The sequence below is a fragment of the Solanum verrucosum genome, unplaced genomic scaffold (genome assembly GCF_900185275.1).
Source record: "Solanum verrucosum unplaced genomic scaffold, falcon-dt-bn FXZP01000255.1, whole genome shotgun sequence".
Taxonomy (NCBI): domain Eukaryota; kingdom Viridiplantae; phylum Streptophyta; class Magnoliopsida; order Solanales; family Solanaceae; genus Solanum; species Solanum verrucosum.
The window spans coordinates 1,408,008-1,429,443 of NW_026020006.1; the positions used below are offsets into that span (position 1 = coordinate 1,408,008).

The 21,436-nt window shown below is 34.4% G+C and overlaps 4 protein-coding genes across 4 annotated transcripts; 2 read left to right on the top strand and 2 right to left on the bottom strand.

Moving 5' to 3' along the window:
• The first annotated feature begins 402 nt into the window (after positions 1-402).
• Positions 403-5,001, top strand: LOC125819575 (uncharacterized). The gene is made up of 6 exons (XM_049499025.1): positions 403-575; positions 850-913; positions 1,700-1,817; positions 1,989-2,434; positions 2,889-3,165; positions 3,817-5,001. The coding sequence occupies exons 2-6, from the start codon at positions 879-881 to the stop codon at positions 4,873-4,875; spliced, it is 1,935 nt and encodes a 644-aa protein (XP_049354982.1). The 5' UTR covers positions 403-575; positions 850-878; the 3' UTR covers positions 4,876-5,001.
• A 2,463-nt stretch (positions 5,002-7,464) lies between these two features.
• On the bottom strand, positions 7,465-8,537 carry LOC125819587 (uncharacterized). The gene has a single exon (XM_049499041.1). The coding sequence runs from the start codon at positions 8,453-8,455 to the stop codon at positions 7,649-7,651; it is 807 nt and encodes a 268-aa protein (XP_049354998.1). The 5' UTR covers positions 8,456-8,537; the 3' UTR covers positions 7,465-7,648.
• A 4,626-nt stretch (positions 8,538-13,163) lies between these two features.
• LOC125819590 (RING-H2 finger protein ATL67-like) lies at positions 13,164-17,682 on the top strand. Its single transcript, XM_049499046.1, has 3 exons — positions 13,164-13,518; positions 14,505-14,602; positions 17,358-17,682. Exons 1-3 carry the CDS (start codon positions 13,255-13,257, stop codon positions 17,680-17,682), a joined length of 687 nt encoding a protein of 228 aa, XP_049355003.1. The 5' UTR covers positions 13,164-13,254.
• Positions 17,683-18,917: 1,235 nt separating this feature from the next.
• On the bottom strand, positions 18,918-21,204 carry LOC125819581 (cytochrome P450 77A2). Its single transcript, XM_049499031.1, has 2 exons — positions 20,265-21,204; positions 18,918-19,583 (listed from the first exon to the last, which is right to left on the bottom strand). The coding sequence occupies exons 1-2, from the start codon at positions 21,145-21,147 to the stop codon at positions 18,931-18,933; spliced, it is 1,536 nt and encodes a 511-aa protein (XP_049354988.1). The 5' UTR covers positions 21,148-21,204; the 3' UTR covers positions 18,918-18,930.
• Positions 21,205-21,436: the final 232 nt, after the last annotated feature.

Sequence of the window (21,436 nt, forward strand, 5' to 3'; positions counted from 1 at the left end):
TTTTTTTTTAATATATAAAGCGCTAAGTTTACTAATAATATAAATATTTATCTCCTTATTATTTAATTTTAATTAAAAATATTGACCCAAACTCTCTTTAATATTCTCATAAAATAAATAACTTTAATATTACTTCAAGACTCACAATTAAAAAAAAGGAAGAATGAAAATTATATATATTTTTATCAAAAAATTGGAAACAGTGAAAGGAAAAAACGAATAAGGTAAGTATTAATATTCGTCAATTAACTGAGCTATTAAAATTCGCATTGCGGTGAATTATACAAGTTTTCTTCATTTCCAAAGCTACCCTTTACAAAAACTCATGCCAACACACTAAAGTAAAGCTAGAATTCAACTACTCCCTTTTAGGGTCTCAAAAAAACTGAAATCAGTTTCAATTTCAAGGTGGATAAAGTTCAAATCTTTTAACTAAGTATTCTTGTTTTCAACTTTTTCCTGAAAAAATCTTTGAATTTGTGTGTTTGGGTGCTGTTTTGTTCACTTCATTTATTTGCAGGAGCTGAATTTTGAGCTTAATTTTACAAGATGGGAAAAAAAGATCAAGATTAGAGGTACTGAATCTTTATGTATGGACTGTTAGATTTAGGCATATTTCCTATCTGGGGTTTAGTTTTGTTTGCTTTACAACATCTTTTTAGAGCAAATATCCAGTAAAAATTGTTTCTTTATTCAAGGTGAAGAAATTTCAAATTTTTATTCAATTATTTGTCTTACTGAGTTAACTAGCATTCTTGTTTTCAATTTTTTCCTGTAAAAATCTTGATGGGTTCTTTGATTCTTTCTGTTTGGGCATTCAAATAATTTTTTGGGTGCTGTTTTATTCAGGATTTAAATTTTGAGCTGAATTTTACAAGATGACAAGTAATGGGAAACAAGATCAAGATCAGAGGTACTGAGTCATATGTGCTTTGTAGACATTTCTATATGAGTAAATGTTCATCTGTGTACTTATGAAGTGTTAGATTTTGGCATATATTCTATCTGGGGTTTGGTTTTGATTGCTTTACAACAGCTCTTTACAGCAAAAAAAAAAAAAACAGTAGAGATTGTGTTTTTACTCTGTGAGTGCAACAAAAGTAAGCGGTAGAAATAAAAATGTTTTCTTTCATTAAGATGGAGATGGGGATTGGGATATGAGATGTGGTTGTTATATTTCTTGTTTTTTTCTGGTTCAGTTCTAGGGCAGTGCAAAGGAAGGGGAAAAATCTTGGGTAGTAGTGATAGACTTAGTACAATGATTCACTTAAGAGCTAAATCGTTTTTGTTTGCTTACGAAGTACTGAGCTTAAATGAAGAAGTGCGGATTCATACGTTTTTGGGACTGAAGCATAGTTGTTATTGTTGTATGAAGTAATAAATGGAATTCAATCTCTGTTGTTTTATAAAGAATATCACTTGCGGAAAGTATAAGGTTCTGTATGAGATGAAGTACTGAAATGCTTACTCTCCATTGATAAAGCTGAAAGATGAGAGAGGGAATCCCCAATTGGGAGGGAGAGGGAGTGGTGAGAAGGGGAATTCAATGTCTCTAGGTATATAATCTCATTGAGTACTTGAAAAGATCCGAACTCTAGTGGTGTTCTCATATGCTGTCGAATAGTTTATTCTCTTCTATCTGTTGAGTTAGTTGTTATTTAATAATGGATCCTAATATGTTATATTTTTCCATGATCAGGAAAATTGTTGGCATGGAAGATTCTAGCATGACAATTGAATTTCTCCGAGCACGATTATTGGCTGAAAGGTCTGTCTCACAAACAGCAAGGCAGAGAGCTGATGAACTAGCTGAGAGGGTTAGTCTTTAGTTTAACAGTGCCTAAACACCAAAATGTTGAATCTTTCTTCCTTCCTCTGCACATCACAAGCGTAGTTTATTTTACCGACATCTAATTGATCATTCCCCGTTCCAAGAGTTTCCACCATTGCAGTGGGAAAGATGAATGTTTGTAATTAATGTATTTTAGGTCTTGGAACTGGAAGATCAGCTAAAGATTGTGTCACTACAAAGAAAGAAGGCTGAGAAGGCCACAGCAGCTGTTCTATCCATCTTAGAGAACGAAGGAATATCTGATGCTTCGGAGGAATTTGATTCAGGCTCTGATCAGGAAGCAATATTCTCTAATTCTAAAGGTGCTGACTCCACTGACAACAGAAATGAGCGTAAGCCAAATCCATCAAATGTGAAAGAAAGAGAAAATGATGCAGACATCTCAAGCTCCGAGATTATATCTTCTCCATCAACTGGCAGAAGTTTGTCGTGGAAAAGTGGTAAACATTCTTTGCCATCTTTTGAGAGGAACAGATATACTGATTCTGCCTGGAGGAGGTCTGGTAGTTTCGCGTCAACTGGGTCTTCTTCGCCAAAACGGGCTGGAAAATCATGCCGACGGATAAGGCGCAATACCACCAAGTAAGTTCTTTAATAAGCTCACTGATTGGAGTATAACATATCATGATGCTTATATCTTTTAATTTGGAAGTCTTGATTGAGTGACAGGGTCACATTTAGCTCGACTTTATTCCGCAGGAACTTCAGGAAGGCTTTTTTCAGAAATGTCAATATCTGAATCCCCTAGGCCCTAACCCTTGATATCTTGGCCTATTATTATTATTTCTGCTCATACCTACTCCATTGCATTGTACTGTCTGCTTCCCGAGGGAAGAATATATTCTTTTTGGGATATTGCTTCGGAGGTAGGGGGTGAGAGGGGAAGTTTCAGTTACGATGATGCTTGGTCAATTCCTGATACATATTTTCACTAGCTACATGCCTATCTCCTTGTGCATTTAGATCACTAAAGTCACTTTAAGCATCTTTCTCTTTATCATCTTCCATTTTTAACCTCATTTCTTTTATGGACCAGAATGGCCACTGATGAATGCCCCCCCGAGCATCTTCCTTCTTTTGCTAATAATGGGCATCAATCCTTAATGGACAGTGCTGGCAATAATGATGTGAAAGATCAACGTCACTTACCTACTTCAGAAATGTCAGAAAATCAAAGGAAAGCAGATGAGAGTGATGAAGGCATGGAAAGAGCTTTGCAGCATAAGGCACAGCTTATAGGGCAATATGAAGCTGAGGAAAAAGCCCAAAGAGAATGGGAAGAAAAGTATAGAGAGAATAACAACTATGCACAGGTATATATGAATTTTTTATCAAGCACATGCATATTATTCATCTGTTGGCTACTTGATCTGTGCAAAGACACTGATGTTGAAGATCGTCGTTAGACTAATATACTCAAGAACATAACCGGCAAATAATGACTCTTGATTAATTTATTCATGTGATAGTTACTTTTTAGTATCATCTTATTTCTCCATAACTGGATTATATTCTGGTCCTATTCTGGTTTGTAGAGTAAGTTTGTCAAGATTTTATATACTGGTTTCGGTGTGTTATTCTAAAATAATTATGGCGATGCTACTGAAATGTTACTGTCATCTGTCCATGTTGGGTGTAGACGTGTAGTCATGGACAGAGATATGCAAATTACTTGTTTATTCATGTGAGCTTCTGAAGCTCTGATAAAGGACTTGGATTGTGATTGGTTGGCCAGCTTGAAAATGGTCAAACCATGATGAACCTCTATATGGAAAACAAAAAATCCTTATAGCTCATCTTGACTAATCTGAGATTGATGTGTAGTTGGTCGGTTGATCATATATTTGTTAACTTGTACTGTTAATTTTGCTTCTATTTGTGGTCTTGATGCATTTCGCTGCTTTTGCTTTAGTCCAGTACACACCTTCATAATTCATTTCAGCTGACTTTCATAAACTACTCAGGATTCATGTGACCCCGGAAATTACTCGGATGTGACTGAAGAAAGAGATGACATGAAGGCATTTGAGCAACCATATTCTGCTGAAATGATTAATTTGCAAAATCATGCAAACAAATTCCAGGAAGCTGATATTCACTCCACAAATGGAGTTACAGACAATGTTCCATCCACTCCGCATATCGGTACAAGCTGCAGGAAGGATCAGAACTGCAGCAGAATTATTAATTCTGAGTCCCCGGCATCAGAATTTGCACTTTCAAAGTCTAATGGGAGTTGTCCAGAAAATGATGCCCCGACACCTGCTTATAGTCGCCATCAGATACCGTCTGCTAATGGTTCCCCTATACACCCCTTGGAGAATAGTATCTCGTCTTCTGGAGGTAGCAGCTTGCAAGCAGGACATGCCTTGGTTTCTGGGGATGCTTCAGATAACATAGGTTCTATCCTGGGAGTACTTGAACAAGCTAAATTTTCGATTAGCCAACAGATCAACGTCTCGCCAATAGCAGAAGGCGATCCGTCCATAGAACATTCCATTCCTACTGCTAGAATTGAGGACAGATTAGACATTCCTCCTGGATTCCCCGGCCTTTTTAGACTACCAACAGATTTTCAACTTGAAGCAACTACAACAGCCAGCTACCAAGGTTTTCCGTCAAGGTTCAGTTCAGCGAATCATTTTCATGAAACTGGCTATGATCAATTCTCAACTACCCCTTACATGGAATCTCCATCAAACGCTATTACAGGTCTACCATATACCACTGGATTTGACTACGTTAATCTTCCCTCGAGTTTTGGTCATCCATTTTCTAGTAAATCAACCTACCCCACATATCCTTTTTGTCCGAATACAACAACTACTGTGTCTCAATCCCAAGCAAGTTGGAGTCCGCTATATGAATCATCACTAACCACATTAAGCCCTGTTGTAGTGCCAAACTTGTCCTCAGGTGAAGAAGTATTCTTAAGATCCCATCCGAGGAATGAGACAGGTAAACCCCCATCATTTCCTGTCTCACATTATGATGCTCATCTGAGACCAAACATGTATAGATAGCTAATATTGCTCAAAGCACTACATTTCATTAAGAGATAGGCTCTAGTTTCTTCATCCAATATGGTTTCTTGGACCAGTGTGAGTGGTGTAGCTATGTATCTAAGATATTTGAGTCTCTTGTTGTATTAGATGTGTATTCTGGAATCAATAAACTTAGTCAGCAAATTACCTTTAAATTGAACTCATTGGATTTCAACCTACTATTTGTTGCAATTTTAATGATCTTTTACACAAAAATTTATCTTTAGTGTCGAAAGCATTGGGTTTAGATGAACCTGAAACCAAAAGGGTTCTTCTCATTAAATATGTACATATGCTGAACAATTCCCTTCAAGGAGATGAAATAGAAAGAATGTTTCATCCTAAAACACCATGTATAGAATAAATGTTTTTTTTTTTCTCCAAAAAGATAAAAACTAAAACACCTCCAAGAATAAGAGGTTTATCGCCACATCATTGCTTGTTTAATTCGTAAATTCTCCCTTACTCCTTAGCATGAACTTTCCATGTTGGTCACTACTACTCGAGGTTGGATCGTCATTTTAGAATTTGCAGTCGGATACATTTCCATTACGTTACCAAACTAAATACATCATTTGCTTCATGAAATGACAAGTCAAAATATCAAAGTAAGTATCTTTGATAAGATTTGCTTAATATATAGTATATAATATCCCTGCAAGTCTGTTTACTCTTGACCAAGAAAACTAAACCACTACATAAAACAATTGTCATATGAAACATCCCAATTGAATTCTTAAAAATCCCAACTTCTCAAAACCTTTACTAGTCTTTAATCCAAAATCCCCTTTTTCCTTCATTTTCGTCACGAAAACATAGCCGCCATTATAAGAACCAAGAAAAGTAGCTAAAAGTACTCACTTCACGCCCTTGAATTGGGAAATCCAATAGAAAGATTCAATTCTGACTTCATAGAGCCAGTGTTGTTGTTGCATGCGCGTAGGGGGGTCTTAGATTGAATATGGTTCTAGAGTTCTTCAAAGACCTCTACTTGAGAATTGGAGATTTATACAATAATATAATGTTTCATAACAAAGATCAAGAAGATGAAACTCATCAAATTATTGATTTTGAAAGGAATTCTAGTGATGAATCATTGAAATACAAGAATAGAGGAATTGATGAATCTCAATTAAAGCTTGAGAGGTTTAAGGTGAAAACTCCACAGATTCTTTTTTGGTGTATGTATCTTGTTATTTAGATAAATATATGCTTCCTGTGTAATTATGTATTCCTCGTTGCAATTTGTTTGTCGTACTTCTTCTTTTTTCGGTCAGTTTAAAAAAGAACCTATCTTCCTTTTTTGACAACTCCTTAATTCTAACTTGTCACCTGACATGCTTAAGACCACAAGATTAAAAGACATTTTGATAAGTTCTACATATCAAGACCACAAGATTCAAAAGTCCTTTTTACTTTCCTAACCTCTATCAAATCAAAATCAGACAAACAAATTGAAAGAGAGAGTACTAATTACATATATGTGATTACAAAATCCAGCTTTCAAAACATTTGGGGGTCGTTTGGTAGAGTGTATAAGAATAATGCAAAATATGGTGTATTAGTAATGCTTGCATTAGTTATGCCTGCATTATTTCTTATACACTGTTTGGTTTGATGTATTAGAAATAACAAATCTTGCATAATTTCTATTAATAAATATATGTTTACAAAAATACCTTTCACACTTTATTTCTTTGTACACTTCCTTTGCAACAAGGTTCTTTGCTAAAACATCAAAAAAATACCCTTCCTCTTCCGTGTCAACTCCATTTCTTTGCAGAAGAGTAGCTAGTTAAAAGTTCATGTTGTTTTTGCATAATGATATGACAAATTGCATTTCAACTATGCATACAAAAATATGACAATGAATAAAATATGATAGACACCAAGACAAAAAATCTCTCAAAAGTTGAGATGAAATAAACTATTGTCCGTAAAGAATGGTCTTTTCAAACTATGTAAATGCTGATTAATAAAATTAACAATTCAATGAAACAATGTACTGTAGCTTTATTCTTAGCTCACGTATGTTAAAGGAAAATTAGTTTGCTGCACAATCTATTGTTCTGGTTGTTCAAAAAAATTATATTCAGTTTACCTTATATCCATAGACAAAGTACAAAGAAGATAAAAGGTTTCTAAAACAAGTACTATGGAAAATGTTTGTTTAAAAGACTTTGAGGATAGTTTTGTAATTATATAATCTAATGCAAGTGTTAAAATGCTATGTATTACTAATACCTAAAATTTCTTGGTATTAGTAATACACAACTTAATACACAATATAGTGTATAACTAATGCTTGCATTAGTTATACATGACATAAAAAAGTGTACCAAACAAGGTACATGCATTATTTTTCCTAATACACTCTACCAAACGACCCCTTGATGCATAAATGTCTGAGTTATCGTCCCCGAGGGTGCGGCCAAGTAGTCAAGGAAGTGAGTTGAGAATTATAAAGTCTGTGGTCCAAATCTCAACGGAGACAAAAACAGTAGGTGATTTCTTCTCATCTGTTCAATCGTTTAGACGATATTATGTGTAACACATATGTATAGCTCAATATCAAAACACTACCATTGTATGGATGATATTGGGAGAACACTCTCCACATTCTAACATTATGCATCAGTTGCCAAAATCAACTATAATTAGATTGAAAAAAAAGAAGAAGAACATAGTAAACATAGGATTCTGCTATGCTATATTCAGCAAACATTTTTTTCTTACTGCAACTACAAGTATGCTATTCACTCTCTTCATCGCTATCCGCCAAGGAAACATGATTCATATTCTTTTCTAGAGGAGGAAGTCCATCGTCGGAATCATTAGAAGAATTTTCACCTTCACTATGAGATCCAGAGTCTTCTGCTTTTAGAGTTTGTGGAATAGGTGAGGTTTGTGCAGAGAGCCACTCATTCTGAGTTGAAATGATTTCAGCACTCGTTTGACATTGTGAGTATGCCTTCAGAAGTTCCTTATTGAGGGACAAGAACGCGTGACCCCATTTGAACTTGCTGAGCAATAGATTTCCAGTTTCCTCCTCGCCACATATAATTAAACCAGCTGCTAAGGCCTCAACACAAGATAGCTGACACGGACGACCATAGTTTACTGGATTTGCTGCTACTAACCATGGTAAAAGACGAGGTGCAGGACAGCGCAGTTTGGTGAAAGGTACATCATCTAAACGTGCCCATGAACAATCGACTACAGACATTCCCTTTCGATCAATTAAACTACTATCTTCTCTTGAGATGCACTGTGTTCCAGTAGGACTTAAACAAATGCCACCGAATCCACTACCAACACGCAGCTCTCTCAACAAACCAAATCTTGCAAGCTTCCGTCCAGTGCACCTTTTAGCATCGCACTGACCAAAATCCCACATAGCCAACTGAATTTTTGGACCGGTTGGTTCGTCTTCTTCTACAAATTCCCCGGGTAAAGACTCTTCAACCTTGAAAGAGTCATCAGGTTGACGGGTGCGGCTGGATTGTCCTCGATGAGAGTGGTGATAGGTTTTAGATCGCCTTTGTTTGTTACCACCCATTTATAAGAACTAGCGAACAATTTGATCGTACTTCTTGAACTACTACTAAGATGGTGTTCGTCACTCAAACTTCAAAAAACTGATCATCTGCATATATTGTCAATGGTTCACTGAGGTCAATAGCTTATAGAATAAAAGGCTCATCTATCAAAGTAATGCAAGAAAAATGAACTACAAGTTGCAACAATAACGATACAGCAACAAGTCGAAATGCCTTAGTTTCAGACATCAGCCAAATAAGTGAAGTTTTCTTTGAGAAAAAAAATAACTTTTAAGAATCCCAATCACCAAGTGACATAAAAAGTAGATGGAACAATATTGGTGATTGATAGAAAAAATGCAACATAAACAAAAGTACAGGTACAACAACCCACAAATTTGCATTTACATGTTGAAAGCAGCCTACTAAAGATCAGTTATAGTAGATAGCATTCAAAAAATTCTATAAAAAAGAGGGAAGGACAAGTTTTTTTTTTCTTTACACCAAAAAATGCATTTGAAATTTTAGTTTTCTCATTCGAAATACTCATAAGGTAGTACTTCAATAACAGTTCTAAGTCCTATGCGACACTCATGCTCTTCCTGTTCATATTCACAATATTAAAAGAAAAATGGAAAAAGAAGTCATCCGATCAAGTGTTAAACAGGTAGAACAAAATTTCATAGCTGCAAAGTTCAAAAATGATATTATCTCACTTGAGAATATTGTCTGTCAGTAGAGCAACTGAATTTGAACCTGACATTTGCCGATATGATCATAGAGACCACCATTGAGTCTGACAAACTTGCTTTAGTTCCACGAGATTTCAAATGGTGGTTAAGACATTGATAAAAGTTTGTTACCATAGTCCTATAATGTTGTCATTTTCAGGGTGTTATGCCTAACTTTCCAACCGATAGGTTGGAAAAACATTCAAAATGGAAATTTAGCATCGAAAACCCATTGGAACATAACTCAACCTTAGGTAATAACTCCTAGATAATTGACTTCAATAAACTCTAACAAATGAATCACTAATCCATAGCTCATGACCAGGAATATATATGTTTAGCTAGTATAAGATAACGCTCAAATAAACCACAAGTAATGATCTGTAATCCTAGCATTCCTGTAATTCGATTATAAAACATGTTTGGATTCTGAGATTATTTGATTATAAAGTTAACTTCACTCCTCTTTTCTACTGTTGGTCTTTATACTATATATGACATCTTCTGGACATGTCAAAATCTGGTTTTTGAACTTGTAATACATTTTTTCAAAAACTATCATTGTTATCCAAGATTCAGGGCCAAGGTGGAAGTGGCCTCCGTGGCGGACAACTAGGCTGAGATGGTTCAGGCATGTCAAGAGGAGATGGTCAGACGCATTAGATTGTTTGAGATAGTAAGATGCATTACAAGGAGCCAGGAACTATACAGATCATAAATTAGATTGTTTGAAATTTTACATGAGAAGCATTATCAGGTCGATCTAAAAAGTTTTCTAGCTTCTCTTTGACTGTTCCTTACTCTAAACTATTGCAAAATTAGAACTTGGAGCAAAATTGAGCCAAACTAAAGTTCGAGCAAGAACAAATCTGTTTTACTCCAGAACCATGGGCTAATCCAACAGAGTTTCGAATTAAATTGCATATATAAGGATAAAAATACTTTCTTTTTTATGTATAGAGAATGTGTCCCCTTGTATTCATCGTGTGTTTAGAAATCCTAACTCTGACAAGAGCAGATAGAGAGTATGACTAATGGGTCGACACAGAGCACCTATATTGCTCAGATTCTTCAAAAATGTCATCAAGTGTGTGTCGGACCCTTCAAAAGTAAGTGCATTTTTGAAGGATTCAACACGGATGCCACAACATTTTTGGAGACTCCGAGCAACTTAGCAGAGCACAAATATATGTGATTGATATTCTTTAAAAAAAAACAAATTTGAACCATAATTTTAATTTTTTTTATTACTGTGGTGTCCGTACACCTAGGCGAATTCCACAGGATACCTGACACCTGCCCTTCTAACCGGCAACAGAAGTCTGAAGAGGATAAAGTATACGCATACCTTACCCCTACCTCAAAAGCCGAAAAGATGTGACCCTCGACTCAATTAACAAAAAAGTACCTCAAAATTTGATTTGAACATACAATAAGAACACAAGCAATCCAAAACAAGAAGCAAAAAAATAGATTAAAGAGAACACAAACACAAACACATAACAACATACATGAATCAGATCAAGAACATAACAGCAATAATCAAGAAAAATTGAAAAATCTCAGAAGAACTTACGAAAAGCACAGCTGATGAAGAACAAATGTTTTTTTGGTTCTTCAGCGACCCAACAAGGGTTTTAGAAGGGGCTAAAGTGCACATAATAGCCTATTTAGGACCATCATTTAACTTATAGCCATATTATATAAAATTTTATTAAGTTTAACTGTTTCAGAATAAACTTTAGATATACAATTTGACATATTTAATAAGTTATAAATTCTATATTTAATTTTTTTATTGCATAAATATAAGTTATCAATCATATTACACCATAATCAAATGTCAAATCACCAAATTGAAATAATGTTTTTTTCTTGAATTTTTAATCATTACCATAATATTGTAGCATATATTGATCATTCTTCTCCATTCTATTTTTATTCCCAACATATAACCTTTTACCTGTCCTTTTGATATAATATTTTAATAATTAACACCAATACATGAAAAAAAATTGCTCTTTTTGAATATATCAAATTTGGATAATATGATTTGTTGTATTGTAATAAATTATATTGTCTTATTATAGTCAATTGAGAAAATTTTATTTGAAAACACATATCATGCATCTATTAATTTGATATAAATATCGAGTTCAGATAATTTTAAATCAATGATACGTGATGTTTTTTATATATGGTGATTATGTGAGCAACTTTGATCATTTCTTCTCTAATTGAGTTCCTTTCTTTTTCCTTATCAAATATTTTGTGATGATGAATAGTGAAGTAAGAAAACTTGCTCACTTTCTTAAAACTTGGAGAATGAGGCTTTTTGGCGAAGTCAAGCTAATTTCGGGCCATCAAATTCTGCAATTAGTGATTCCATAATATATTTTCTTATTAATAAACTAAACCTTAGATTTTTTTTATTTTATTTTACAATAATGATCGTTCACCTAATCTTGTTGACATTTTGACAATGGAAAGTTCAAATCTTTTATAGATTCTCTAATTTTATACATTAGATTTAATGTAATATAATAAGAGACTCACTTAGATGTGGCTTTAATGTCTTAGATAGAAACTTAATTAATTGATAATTTTTTTGAAACTGACTTAACTAATTGATAATTTATGAAAAAGACAAGTATGTATGCACGAAGTAGAATCTTTAAAATAAAATTAGGTGGATGATTAGGCAATATAAATAATTAATTTAATTATTTCATATAAACATCGAATGTCAACAAATAATTGTCTGGAAAAGACAAGTCTATAATTGGAATAAAACAACAATAAGTTGCTAAAAATTGTGGTTTTAAGGGCTTAATGAAGATACAATTGGCACTATTTCAACCAAACATATCATAGTGGAATACTTTCAATCATGAAGATACATTCTATAATATAATGTAATATATTGCTAAGTAACTTTTATAGCAATTATTTGATTAGTATATAACATGAAAAACATGAATGTGGATTTTCACTATTATCATCAATGTATGTAAATTAAACTTTTAGTTAATTTTGTTTGGTTCGTGGATAAAAAAAATTACAATTTTGAAATAAATTGTGTCTTGTTATTATTTTTTTATTTCAGAATTAGCACTTTTGAGATTATTCATATAATAATATCATAGTTATGATGTTATTTTTTTCACACACTCTATATAAGATAATAATTTCAAAATTACTAATCTCAAAGTAGGAGTGATCTCAGTGGAAGGACAAGATATGAAAAGCGAAACTAAAATTGTTTGAGCATGTGAAGAAGAAATGCACAAATGCTTCATTCGTGTGAAAGTGTTCGAGTCTGACTATGGATGATTTCAGGAGAGGTAGAGGTATGCGAAGAAGTATTGTGGAGAGGTGATTTGACAAGAGATAACACAGGTTTGGCTTATTGAGAGTATGACCTTAAATAGAAAGTTATGGATAACATAGATTAAGGAACGAGATTAGTAAGTAGTAGAATGGTGTCTCATTTATCATTCCATACTAGTAGTTGTAGTATTTCTCTTGTAGTTTCTTATGTGTTGATTTCTGTTACTATCTATTGTTTCTTCTACTTCGATTATTGCACTTTCCTGAACTATCGCACTCGTCAACCATCTATAATAAGCAATCACTTTAGAATAAAAATCTGCTTACACTCGATTCTCTCAATATCTCATTTATGAGACCTGGTATGTTATGTTTATTGTTTTACTAATCTCAAGATAAAATAACAAAATGATACATTTGCTGATTTGTACTTCTCCAAATTGTCTTCTAAAGTAATAAGTGTTAACTTCCTTCACATTAGACATATTCATGCAGGCACATAAGGAGATAGAGACATGGAGACAGAGTCCATATCTTGTAAAGATGGTACCTTTGACAAGAAAATTTGCATATTCTGTAGAATAAACAATTTGGGTGCCTTTTAAAGTAAGTTATTCAGTGTGGGGAAGGTCAATTTTTTAGAAAATTGAAAAGTTATTACAAAGGGTATTTTTTTTTCTTCCAAGTGACAAAAGGGGGTGTGGGGATTTTGATTTCTCTTGTGATTTTACAAGTTGGGTATTGTAAAATCTGTTTGAATGGTAGTAACAGTACAAGATTTGGAATTTTCTTGGAAATTTGATTATTGGGTTGTTGATTGGAAGGTAAAGTTGCAATCTTGGAAAAAAATTGGGAAAAAAAAGATGACATCTTCAGCTGTAAATTTGGTGATGACAGTGATTGGGTTTACAGTGAGCATTATATTCATAGTATTTGTGTGTACAAGGTTAATTTGTGCAAGAATTCAGTACTTGACAAGGAGGAGGTCTTCTGCATATACTTCTAGATCTGATCTTAGCATTGTAAGTTCTTGAATTCAATATTCTGGAAATTTTAGTGATTTGTGATATATGTATTTGTTTCGTGTTGAAAATACTAGTTTAGTTGAGCCTATATTGCATAGGGTTGGAGCAGCAAGGCTCAGAAAGGGAAAAAAAATTGACCTTGTATATATAAGATAATTTTCCAGTGAAGAGAGTTCGGATGAACCCCTTACGTCCCCTAGCTCCCCCCCTAGGCTCACACCGAGTTTTGTAGCTACGAGATGTTCTTTCCTTAGTTTTCCATGTTGCTCTATGTTTGCTACTTTATGTTGGGACAAACTAAAATTTGACCTGGGGTAGCTACTATCTAATCATGATTATAGTTTTGTTTGGCACAGTAGTCTAGCTGGTACATAATCTTGTAGGTCTGTGATGCTTAGTTTATTAGGTTTGTGGACTTTTAGGATGCTTTTTATGGCTTGTCATATTCTTTGATTTGAAAATTTTCAAACTTCAAGTTGTGCTTGTAGGTCCTATTCCCTTCACTTCATATCATTTACCCCATATGTAACTATATTAACCTTGTACTAGTTTAATTGCTTACTATATAGTCTATGCACCCAAGGTTGTGGCATAGTAGTCGATGAAGTGGGTTGAGTACCATGAGGTCTCAGTTCAAATTCTAGCAGAGACAAAAAACACTAGGTTATTTCTATCTGTCCTAGTCTTAGTGAACAGAGTTACTTGGTACCTGTTGTTGATGGAAGGTGATAGGTATCCCATGGAATTAGTCGAGGTGTGCAAAAGTTGGCTCGGACACCGTGGTTATCAAAAAAATAATTGAGTTCCCGTACTGTTTGTGTTCTGCTTTAGTAGTAGGTCTCTGTCTTTATATTGGTGGTTGGTCTGTGTAGCCGATAACTCAAGAATATTGTTTTTCAACTCTGGAGCAGAATGCTTTTTTTTTTCTTGTGAATCACTTGTCCCGCTTCCCTTAAACAATAGTTCTTGTTTACCTCGTACAGTTGGAACGTGGTTTACATGGTCTGGAGCCTCTTGCTGTTGCCAACTTCCCTACGAAGAAGTACAGTGATGCATTTTTTTCATTTGCAGAAGATACTCAGTGAGTTGAATCTTTTCTCCCAACTCATATATTGAACTATCTTACATAAGCGTACTTGTTTCTAGTTGGTTGTTTTTGACTTCTTCATGAAATGTACTAATTCCGGAAAGCAAATTTATTTTTGATGAAAAAGGATCAAAAAATTGATCCTTATAGTAGGACTATGAATATGTTTTTGGATTATGTCAACATTGATAACTTGTGAAGTCCATGTGAGTCAAATCTTAATATGACGGTTAGAGAATATTGGAAACTATTGATAACTATGTCAACATTGATAACTGTTACATTTCTCAAAAAAAAAAATATTGGAAATTTTAATTCAATAACATTGCAGAGGACTGATGAGTGGATCAGGAACATAGTGAACATCTGCTACCTGACTTTATTACGTGATAATCGTCTTTGTTTGAGATCTTGAAAATTCTTTTTCTTCTTTTTTCATCTGAATCATGGTATAAAGCATTAGAAACGAAGAAAAAATTATCTGCTCAGTGCAACATGGTTTTGTGTGTTTAGACGAGAGTGTTGACATCCATGTGTAGATTGTCTTAGTTTAGTGTTGGTTTGAACAGATAGTTACAGGCAAGCTTCAAGTGCCTCAATAAGATTTGTTGGAGAGGCAACCAAACTGCACTGAATTTTAATTACAGTGTAGTGCAGTTGGTTTTTATAGTAAGAAGAAAGTCGAATTAGATATTACCTGCAACTCCTAGCCGCTTTTGGGGTGGGGTGGGGATGGGGTGGGTGGGGAGCATATGGACTGATAATATGGAGATGATTCCAACATCTTTTCTAATATGGCAATTGGTGATAGTTGTAGTTTTACCCCTAGTTTGAACCTCTCATCTGTTGTTTTTGCAAGTTCATACTTTGTTGAACCACTAGGAGTAGTGGCCATGGAATTATGGTACTTCCCCAGGCTCTTAAGTTTTCACAGTGAACTTCTTTTGGTGAAATCTTGTCAAGATTCAGTTCTGATTTCTGAATAAAATGGATTGTGTGAATTGTTTGGAATGACACCGAGGGAAAATCAGGTGGAGCGAAGGTCATGAAAAAAGAGACTCTTTTGATTAGGCGACTTATCCTAAGATTCAAAATTTCAGTTATAGTTACTTAAATCTCTTCCTTTTGCTTCAGCCTGTGCCGTATTCCTCCATTTATATTAGAAACAGTTGTAAGCCTACAAGCGGATGAGCCGAATCAGGAGAAAATTAGGATCAATTAGATGCTACCTGCTAACTTGAAAAGTAAATATAGATAAAGTAGGAATGCAAAAAACTGCTATACACTTTAGATGGACAGGTTTGAAGGTGATGCCGATATATTCATCAGGAAGAACCAGTGGGAGGCCGCTCAGCTTAGAAATGTTCAAGCCAATTTTCATTTGCATTTCCCTTGTTAGATATGCCATTGCAGATGCATCTTCCACTTTTGATTGAAGGATCAGAACATTCTTTCATCATTTATCATAGACCCTTTAGCTTTGGATGGTGCCCTTTTAGCTCATGAAGATCTACATTTTCAGCAAAGGAAGCTGTTCATTCATTTACCTTTTGTCGAGCCATCTGAATTTCTTGCATTTCCTCTATGTTCTTATTTGATGCATCCAGCTCTCCTGCTCTTTTCAGAAAGGGAGAAATACTGAAGATAATGAGAAAATCAGACTGTCTAGATCGATGAGATTCACAGTAACGAGTTTCAATTATTCAAAGAAACTTGAAAAGGATGAAATAATCGACTATTTACAAAATTGGGAAAGACGTGGGAATGAGCTGACTCTTGCAGGTCATATGTGTAACTGGAGTTTCTTCAGATAAGTCAAAGAAGAATCAATTTTGGTAGAAAATAATGTTGGACTAAAAAAATCTTGTATTAGATAGCAAGTGTGAGATCGAGGCTATTATATAGCATCGATCCTCCAATGTCCTATCAATGAAAACTACTATTGGTTGCATACTGCACTTTATACTGTAAACCTCATTACGGTAGGAAAACATCAACTTGTGACTTTCCGACTAGTATGCACTAAGCATGTTCTTGTGTTTTCAACGATATGTCAAAGAAAGGGACTGGAGAATGGAGATTACTAGAGGCAGTATGTGTTACTTTCTAGTTTATTTTGGCCATAGAATTCTCTAATTGTGGTCATGCAAATATGTTCTAGTGGACTTTGGCCATCATCCATATCGTTAAGGATGCTGAAAGTTTTTGTGGTCACTCAAAGATTCGGTGTTGTATAGGTCAATTTAGAATATATAGTGAGCCAGACGAGGAGATCAGTAGTTTGATGGAGATTAGGTACTGCTACTGGTGTACATAAAACTTGAAACATGTTGTTCCTTGAGGTGTAAATCATCATAAAACCTTGTAGCATCTTTAGTTACCCTTTTGGTCTCTTTATGAGAGAAAAGTACTATATATATACTAAGTAAAAGGATCTCTTTAAAACTCGAGCCATGGAAAACGTAATCTCTTTGTAGCATCTTTGGTTACTCGTTTGAAATTGAAGTGTAGTTAATTACTAATTGATAGTACATTATTCAACAGTTGAACAGATGTCGAAGTAACATGTATTTTCTTGATCCAACTGTCTGATAGGATTCAAACGGATACCGTGAATGAGTTTGTTTTGAAATGGACATATGTTGCTTATATTGTTTTGTTCGTCCTGTTTTAAGTGTCTCCTCTAGTGTACTTGTGGAATTTTTCAATCAATCACCTTCTGACTTCCTTGTGTACTTCATTGACATAGATGCACGATTTGCCTTGCTGAATATCGGGAGGAAGATACATTACGTATTTTGCCATTATGTGGACATTACTTCCACGCCACATGTATCGACATATGGTTTCAGCAGCACTCTACATGCCCTGTTTGTCGGATTTCCTTGCGCGAGACTGCTGACAAAAAGTGCTTCTTGCAGCCCTTGTTTAGTTCAGCTGTCCGATCTCAATACACGATGGACACCCTGAATGTTAATTCGAACCAATGCTCGTCATCTGGGCAGAGGCTTTCTTCAAGATCACACGACAACCAGAGAACGAACCCCACTACAGCAAGTGCATCAAATGCATAGGCCACAAGAGTATAAATGGCGAAATTGACAGACGAAAGGTATTTACAATGTTGTGATAGCATTCATCTTAGTATCCAGATTTTGCAAGGTGATATCTATGTGCAATAGACTCAATACGGTCCGGTACTTCTCCGAACCCTGCAAATAGCGGGTTTAGTGCACTAGACAACCTAGACGGACTTTTTCCCATTCAAGGCAAACATTTTTTTTTCTCTCTTTTTGTAAATATATAAGTTCAGTTTAGGTGGTAGGAGTCTTGTATATAGGGGCGGAGCTAGAGGGACGAAAGTCCTGAACCCCCTCGTTGGATAATCACACTGTATATATAAGGTCAAAATCTTTGTTTGCGTTTATATAGTAGATAGATGATAAACTTTATTGGTGAAAATCCTGTCTCCGTCATTGTCTGTATAACAACCATTATTTCACTTGATATAGATATGTATATGCCTTGCCTTTTATTCATATTGATATGTTTGCTTGGATGAAGACTAGACATTGCAGTAAATAGCCACAAAAATTGATACTAGTACGTATGGACTATTTAATTTATGGCAACAATAATAGCATATGATTATTCCCATTTATGACCGACGATCGTTTTCAAGAGGAAAGTGAAAACACTTTTTCGGCTAGTTTTTAAATTTGTCCTTTAATATAATAATTTTTTTCACAAGACATTAATTTATATTTTCATATCATAATATCCCATCAGTTATGTCTCACGCCTTTAAAAAAATTGTGTCAAATTCAATTACTAACGATAAAAATTAAAAATCAGTTCTATGTCCTACTAAGTACAAATTCAATTACTAACGATAAAAATTAAAAATCAGTTCATTTAAAGGATAAACCGCACAATTAATAGTATTTTTTTTTCTCTTTTGTTAGAAGGGACCTCTTGCATTTAAACTTTTTGGGCATGGCATTATCAAACTTTATTGTTGTCTTAATTATTACTAACAACTAACAAGAAACCAAATAGAGGGAAAAAAGGAATATAAAAAAAAAGACTTTTTGCTTTAATTTAATGCCTCTCAATTTATTATTAGTACTATAATAACAATAATAGAAATAATAATAATAATAATAATAATAATAATAATATTCATAAAATTAGACAATAATAAGATCTAAAAAGGTCATAAATAAAATACAAAATTCAAACCCCACCACCCCATTCTCACCCCCCCCCCCACCCCCAAACAAAAAAATTCAACAAAAATACTACATATATTAAATTAATTATTACATTCTTGGTTTAATTTTCGCTCTTAGAGTATTTTTCATCACCACAGTAAATTCCAATTTTTCAGTAAAATCCACTCGGGTATTTTCCGGGTCGGACCATTCGAATTCTTGAATTAATCGGGCCAACATTAAACTCACATGGACCGTTGCCATATTCAAACCGGGGCAAATCCTCCGACCCATACCAAATGGTATCATTTTCACACCCGATATACCTGTCATATCCGCGTCCTCCTTACCCAAAAAAAACCTATCCGGGTCAAACTTCTCGGGTTCGGACCATAAATTCGGGTCATCCGAAATCCCGGGTAAGAAAATCTCCACATTTACATCAGTGGGTATATCATACCCGCCCAATTTAGCTGGCTCCGTTACTGCATGGGTCAATGACATGTACGTAGGTGGATGCTTACGTAATAATTCTTTTATTACCGCGTTTAAATATGGCATTTTTTCTATGTCTTTTTCATCGACTTTATTTTCTCCAACAGTATTTTTTATTTCTTCGTATAATCGCGATTGTATACTTGGATTTTCAATAATTCTCCCTATGGCCCACTCTATTGCTGTTGCCGTTGTGTCTGTCCCTCCGTTAAGAAACTCTGAACATAATGTGACTAGTTCTGGCTTCGTCGGCGCTGAATTTCTACCTGTTTTAATTATTATTTTTAATAGAATAACAAAATTAAAGATAATTAGAACACAAATTTTGATATGTGAAAATGACTTTTCTTAAAAATATAAGTTTTGAATTCTAACCATTATGAATTACTGAATTTTCAATTTATGATTTATATATATGTATCAAAATTAAATATAAATTAGTTCAAGTCAAAAAAATTTATCGAACACATGCATGACACCTTATCACTTCTCATAAGAAGGCTTGAATTTATAGTTGAAAGAAAGTTATTCTAAATAAACAAAACTTTTAATATATAGTACAATCTCAACTCATTTCACCAAATTTAAGAAAGTATTTTTTCCCCCACATATAATACTTACGATCCTATCACATTTTTACAAAATATAAAATTATTTTATTAAAGAAAAATTAAAAAATTTAAATAAGTAATTTTCTAAGATAAACTAATTAAAAAGAAAAGAAAAAACTACAATAACAATAACATAATCAATTTAATCACATAAGTTTGGGATCCGAGGAAGATGATATGTATGCAGTCTTAATTACTCATAAGTACTACCTTATGAAGGTAGTGAGGCTAGCTGTTTTCAAGAGACACTCGATTCGCGTAACAAAAATCAAACATGAAAAACGAATACGATAAGTAGCATTAACAAATAATATGATAACTGAAACGATAACGTACCTTCAATTTTGAGATCAAAAAGTGTGTCAAGGTATGAAAATGAAGCTGCAGTTTCATCAATTTCTGGACTTTCTAGAATCTTCTTACGTTTTTCAATAAATGGCACAATTGTTTCAATTTGTTGTTTTCTAACATCCATGGCCCGTTTTCTTTGTTTAGAGAAAAACGGGCTTAAAATTGGTAAATAATCATCCAGTCTGGGATCAAGCGCAATCAAAACACTTTTCATCATTTGATCGATCATTTCAATCGTTTTTTCGTCCATCTCAACCCCAAAACACATCGCGAGTAGGATGCAGAAGACGGCAAATCGGGCATTTTTCAACACCCAAACTACGCCGTCATTTGCATCAGCCTCGGCCCGAATTTTCTCTATCATCTTATCCATAGCGCTTTTTCGTACGGCCCGAAACTCTTTTAGCTTTATTGAGCTAAGCCCGTTTTGTACCATATTTTTCCGTAATGACCTCCAAACTGGCCCGTATACGGCCGCATTGACCGTAAACTTGTCACAACTAAACACGGTCCTGGTCGGGTTTTCGCGAGGTCTACTCGCGAAAACCTGACCTTTTTGGACCAATGCTTCGTGGACTAAGTCCGCGTTGCTTATAATGATCATGGTCCTAGTACCCATTCTTAGGGTAAAAATAGGACCGTACTTCTGACGAAGTTCGCGCATGATCTGGAAAAACGGTTTTCCAGATCGTGCGACTTGTAAAAGGTTACCGACTACCGGCCATCCCGGTGGACCGGGAGGTAACCTTAGTTTTTTTGAATTGTTTTTTTTGGTTAACAAGTAAATTAAGCTAGAAATAACAAATGCTAAAATAGTGAAAATGAGATGATAATAAGGGGAAAGCGAAGAAGTTGAGAAAAAATCCATTTGAAAAATTAGAAGAAAATAGTGCTATTTTTTCTCAATATTCTTTAGTGTGTGTTTGACATAAAAATGAGAAAATTTTGAGTATAAAAAGAGGTAGATAGCTTGAAATTATAGGTGGGGAAATGGGGAAATAATTAATAAGGAACTTTTTCAAAAAGAAGAGAAAACTGTGGGTGTTAATTAATGCAAGTCAAGATTATTACATGTCATTAATAATCGCCTAAGATGAATTGAATTTCTCCATTTTTACTTAGAAGTATCGAGTCTAAGTTGTGAAAATAAAAAGGAC

Coding starts and splice junctions, on each gene's coding strand:
- LOC125819575 (XM_049499025.1), top strand. CDS start 879: ATGACAAGTAATGGGAAACAAGATCAAGATCAGAG. Junction 914..1,699: donor AAACAAGATCAAGATCAGAG/GTACTGAGTCAT, acceptor TTCCATGATCAG/GAAAATTGTTGGCATGGAAG. Junction 1,818..1,988: donor CTGATGAACTAGCTGAGAGG/GTTAGTCTTTAG, acceptor AATGTATTTTAG/GTCTTGGAACTGGAAGATCA.
- LOC125819587 (XM_049499041.1), bottom strand. CDS start 8,455: ATGGGTGGTAACAAACAAAGGCGATCTAAAACCTATCACCACTCTCAT.
- LOC125819581 (XM_049499031.1), bottom strand. CDS start 21,147: ATGGATTTTTTCTCAACTTCTTCGCTTTCCCCTTATTATCATCTCATT. Junction 19,584..20,264: donor TTTTGATCTCAAAATTGAAG/GTACGTTATCGT, acceptor TAATTAAAACAG/GTAGAAATTCAGCGCCGACG.
- LOC125819590 (XM_049499046.1), top strand. CDS start 13,255: ATGGTAGTAACAGTACAAGATTTGGAATTTTCTTGGAAATTTGATTAT. Junction 13,519..14,504: donor CTAGATCTGATCTTAGCATT/GTAAGTTCTTGA, acceptor TACCTCGTACAG/TTGGAACGTGGTTTACATGG. Junction 14,603..17,357: donor TCATTTGCAGAAGATACTCA/GTGAGTTGAATC, acceptor TCATTGACATAG/ATGCACGATTTGCCTTGCTG.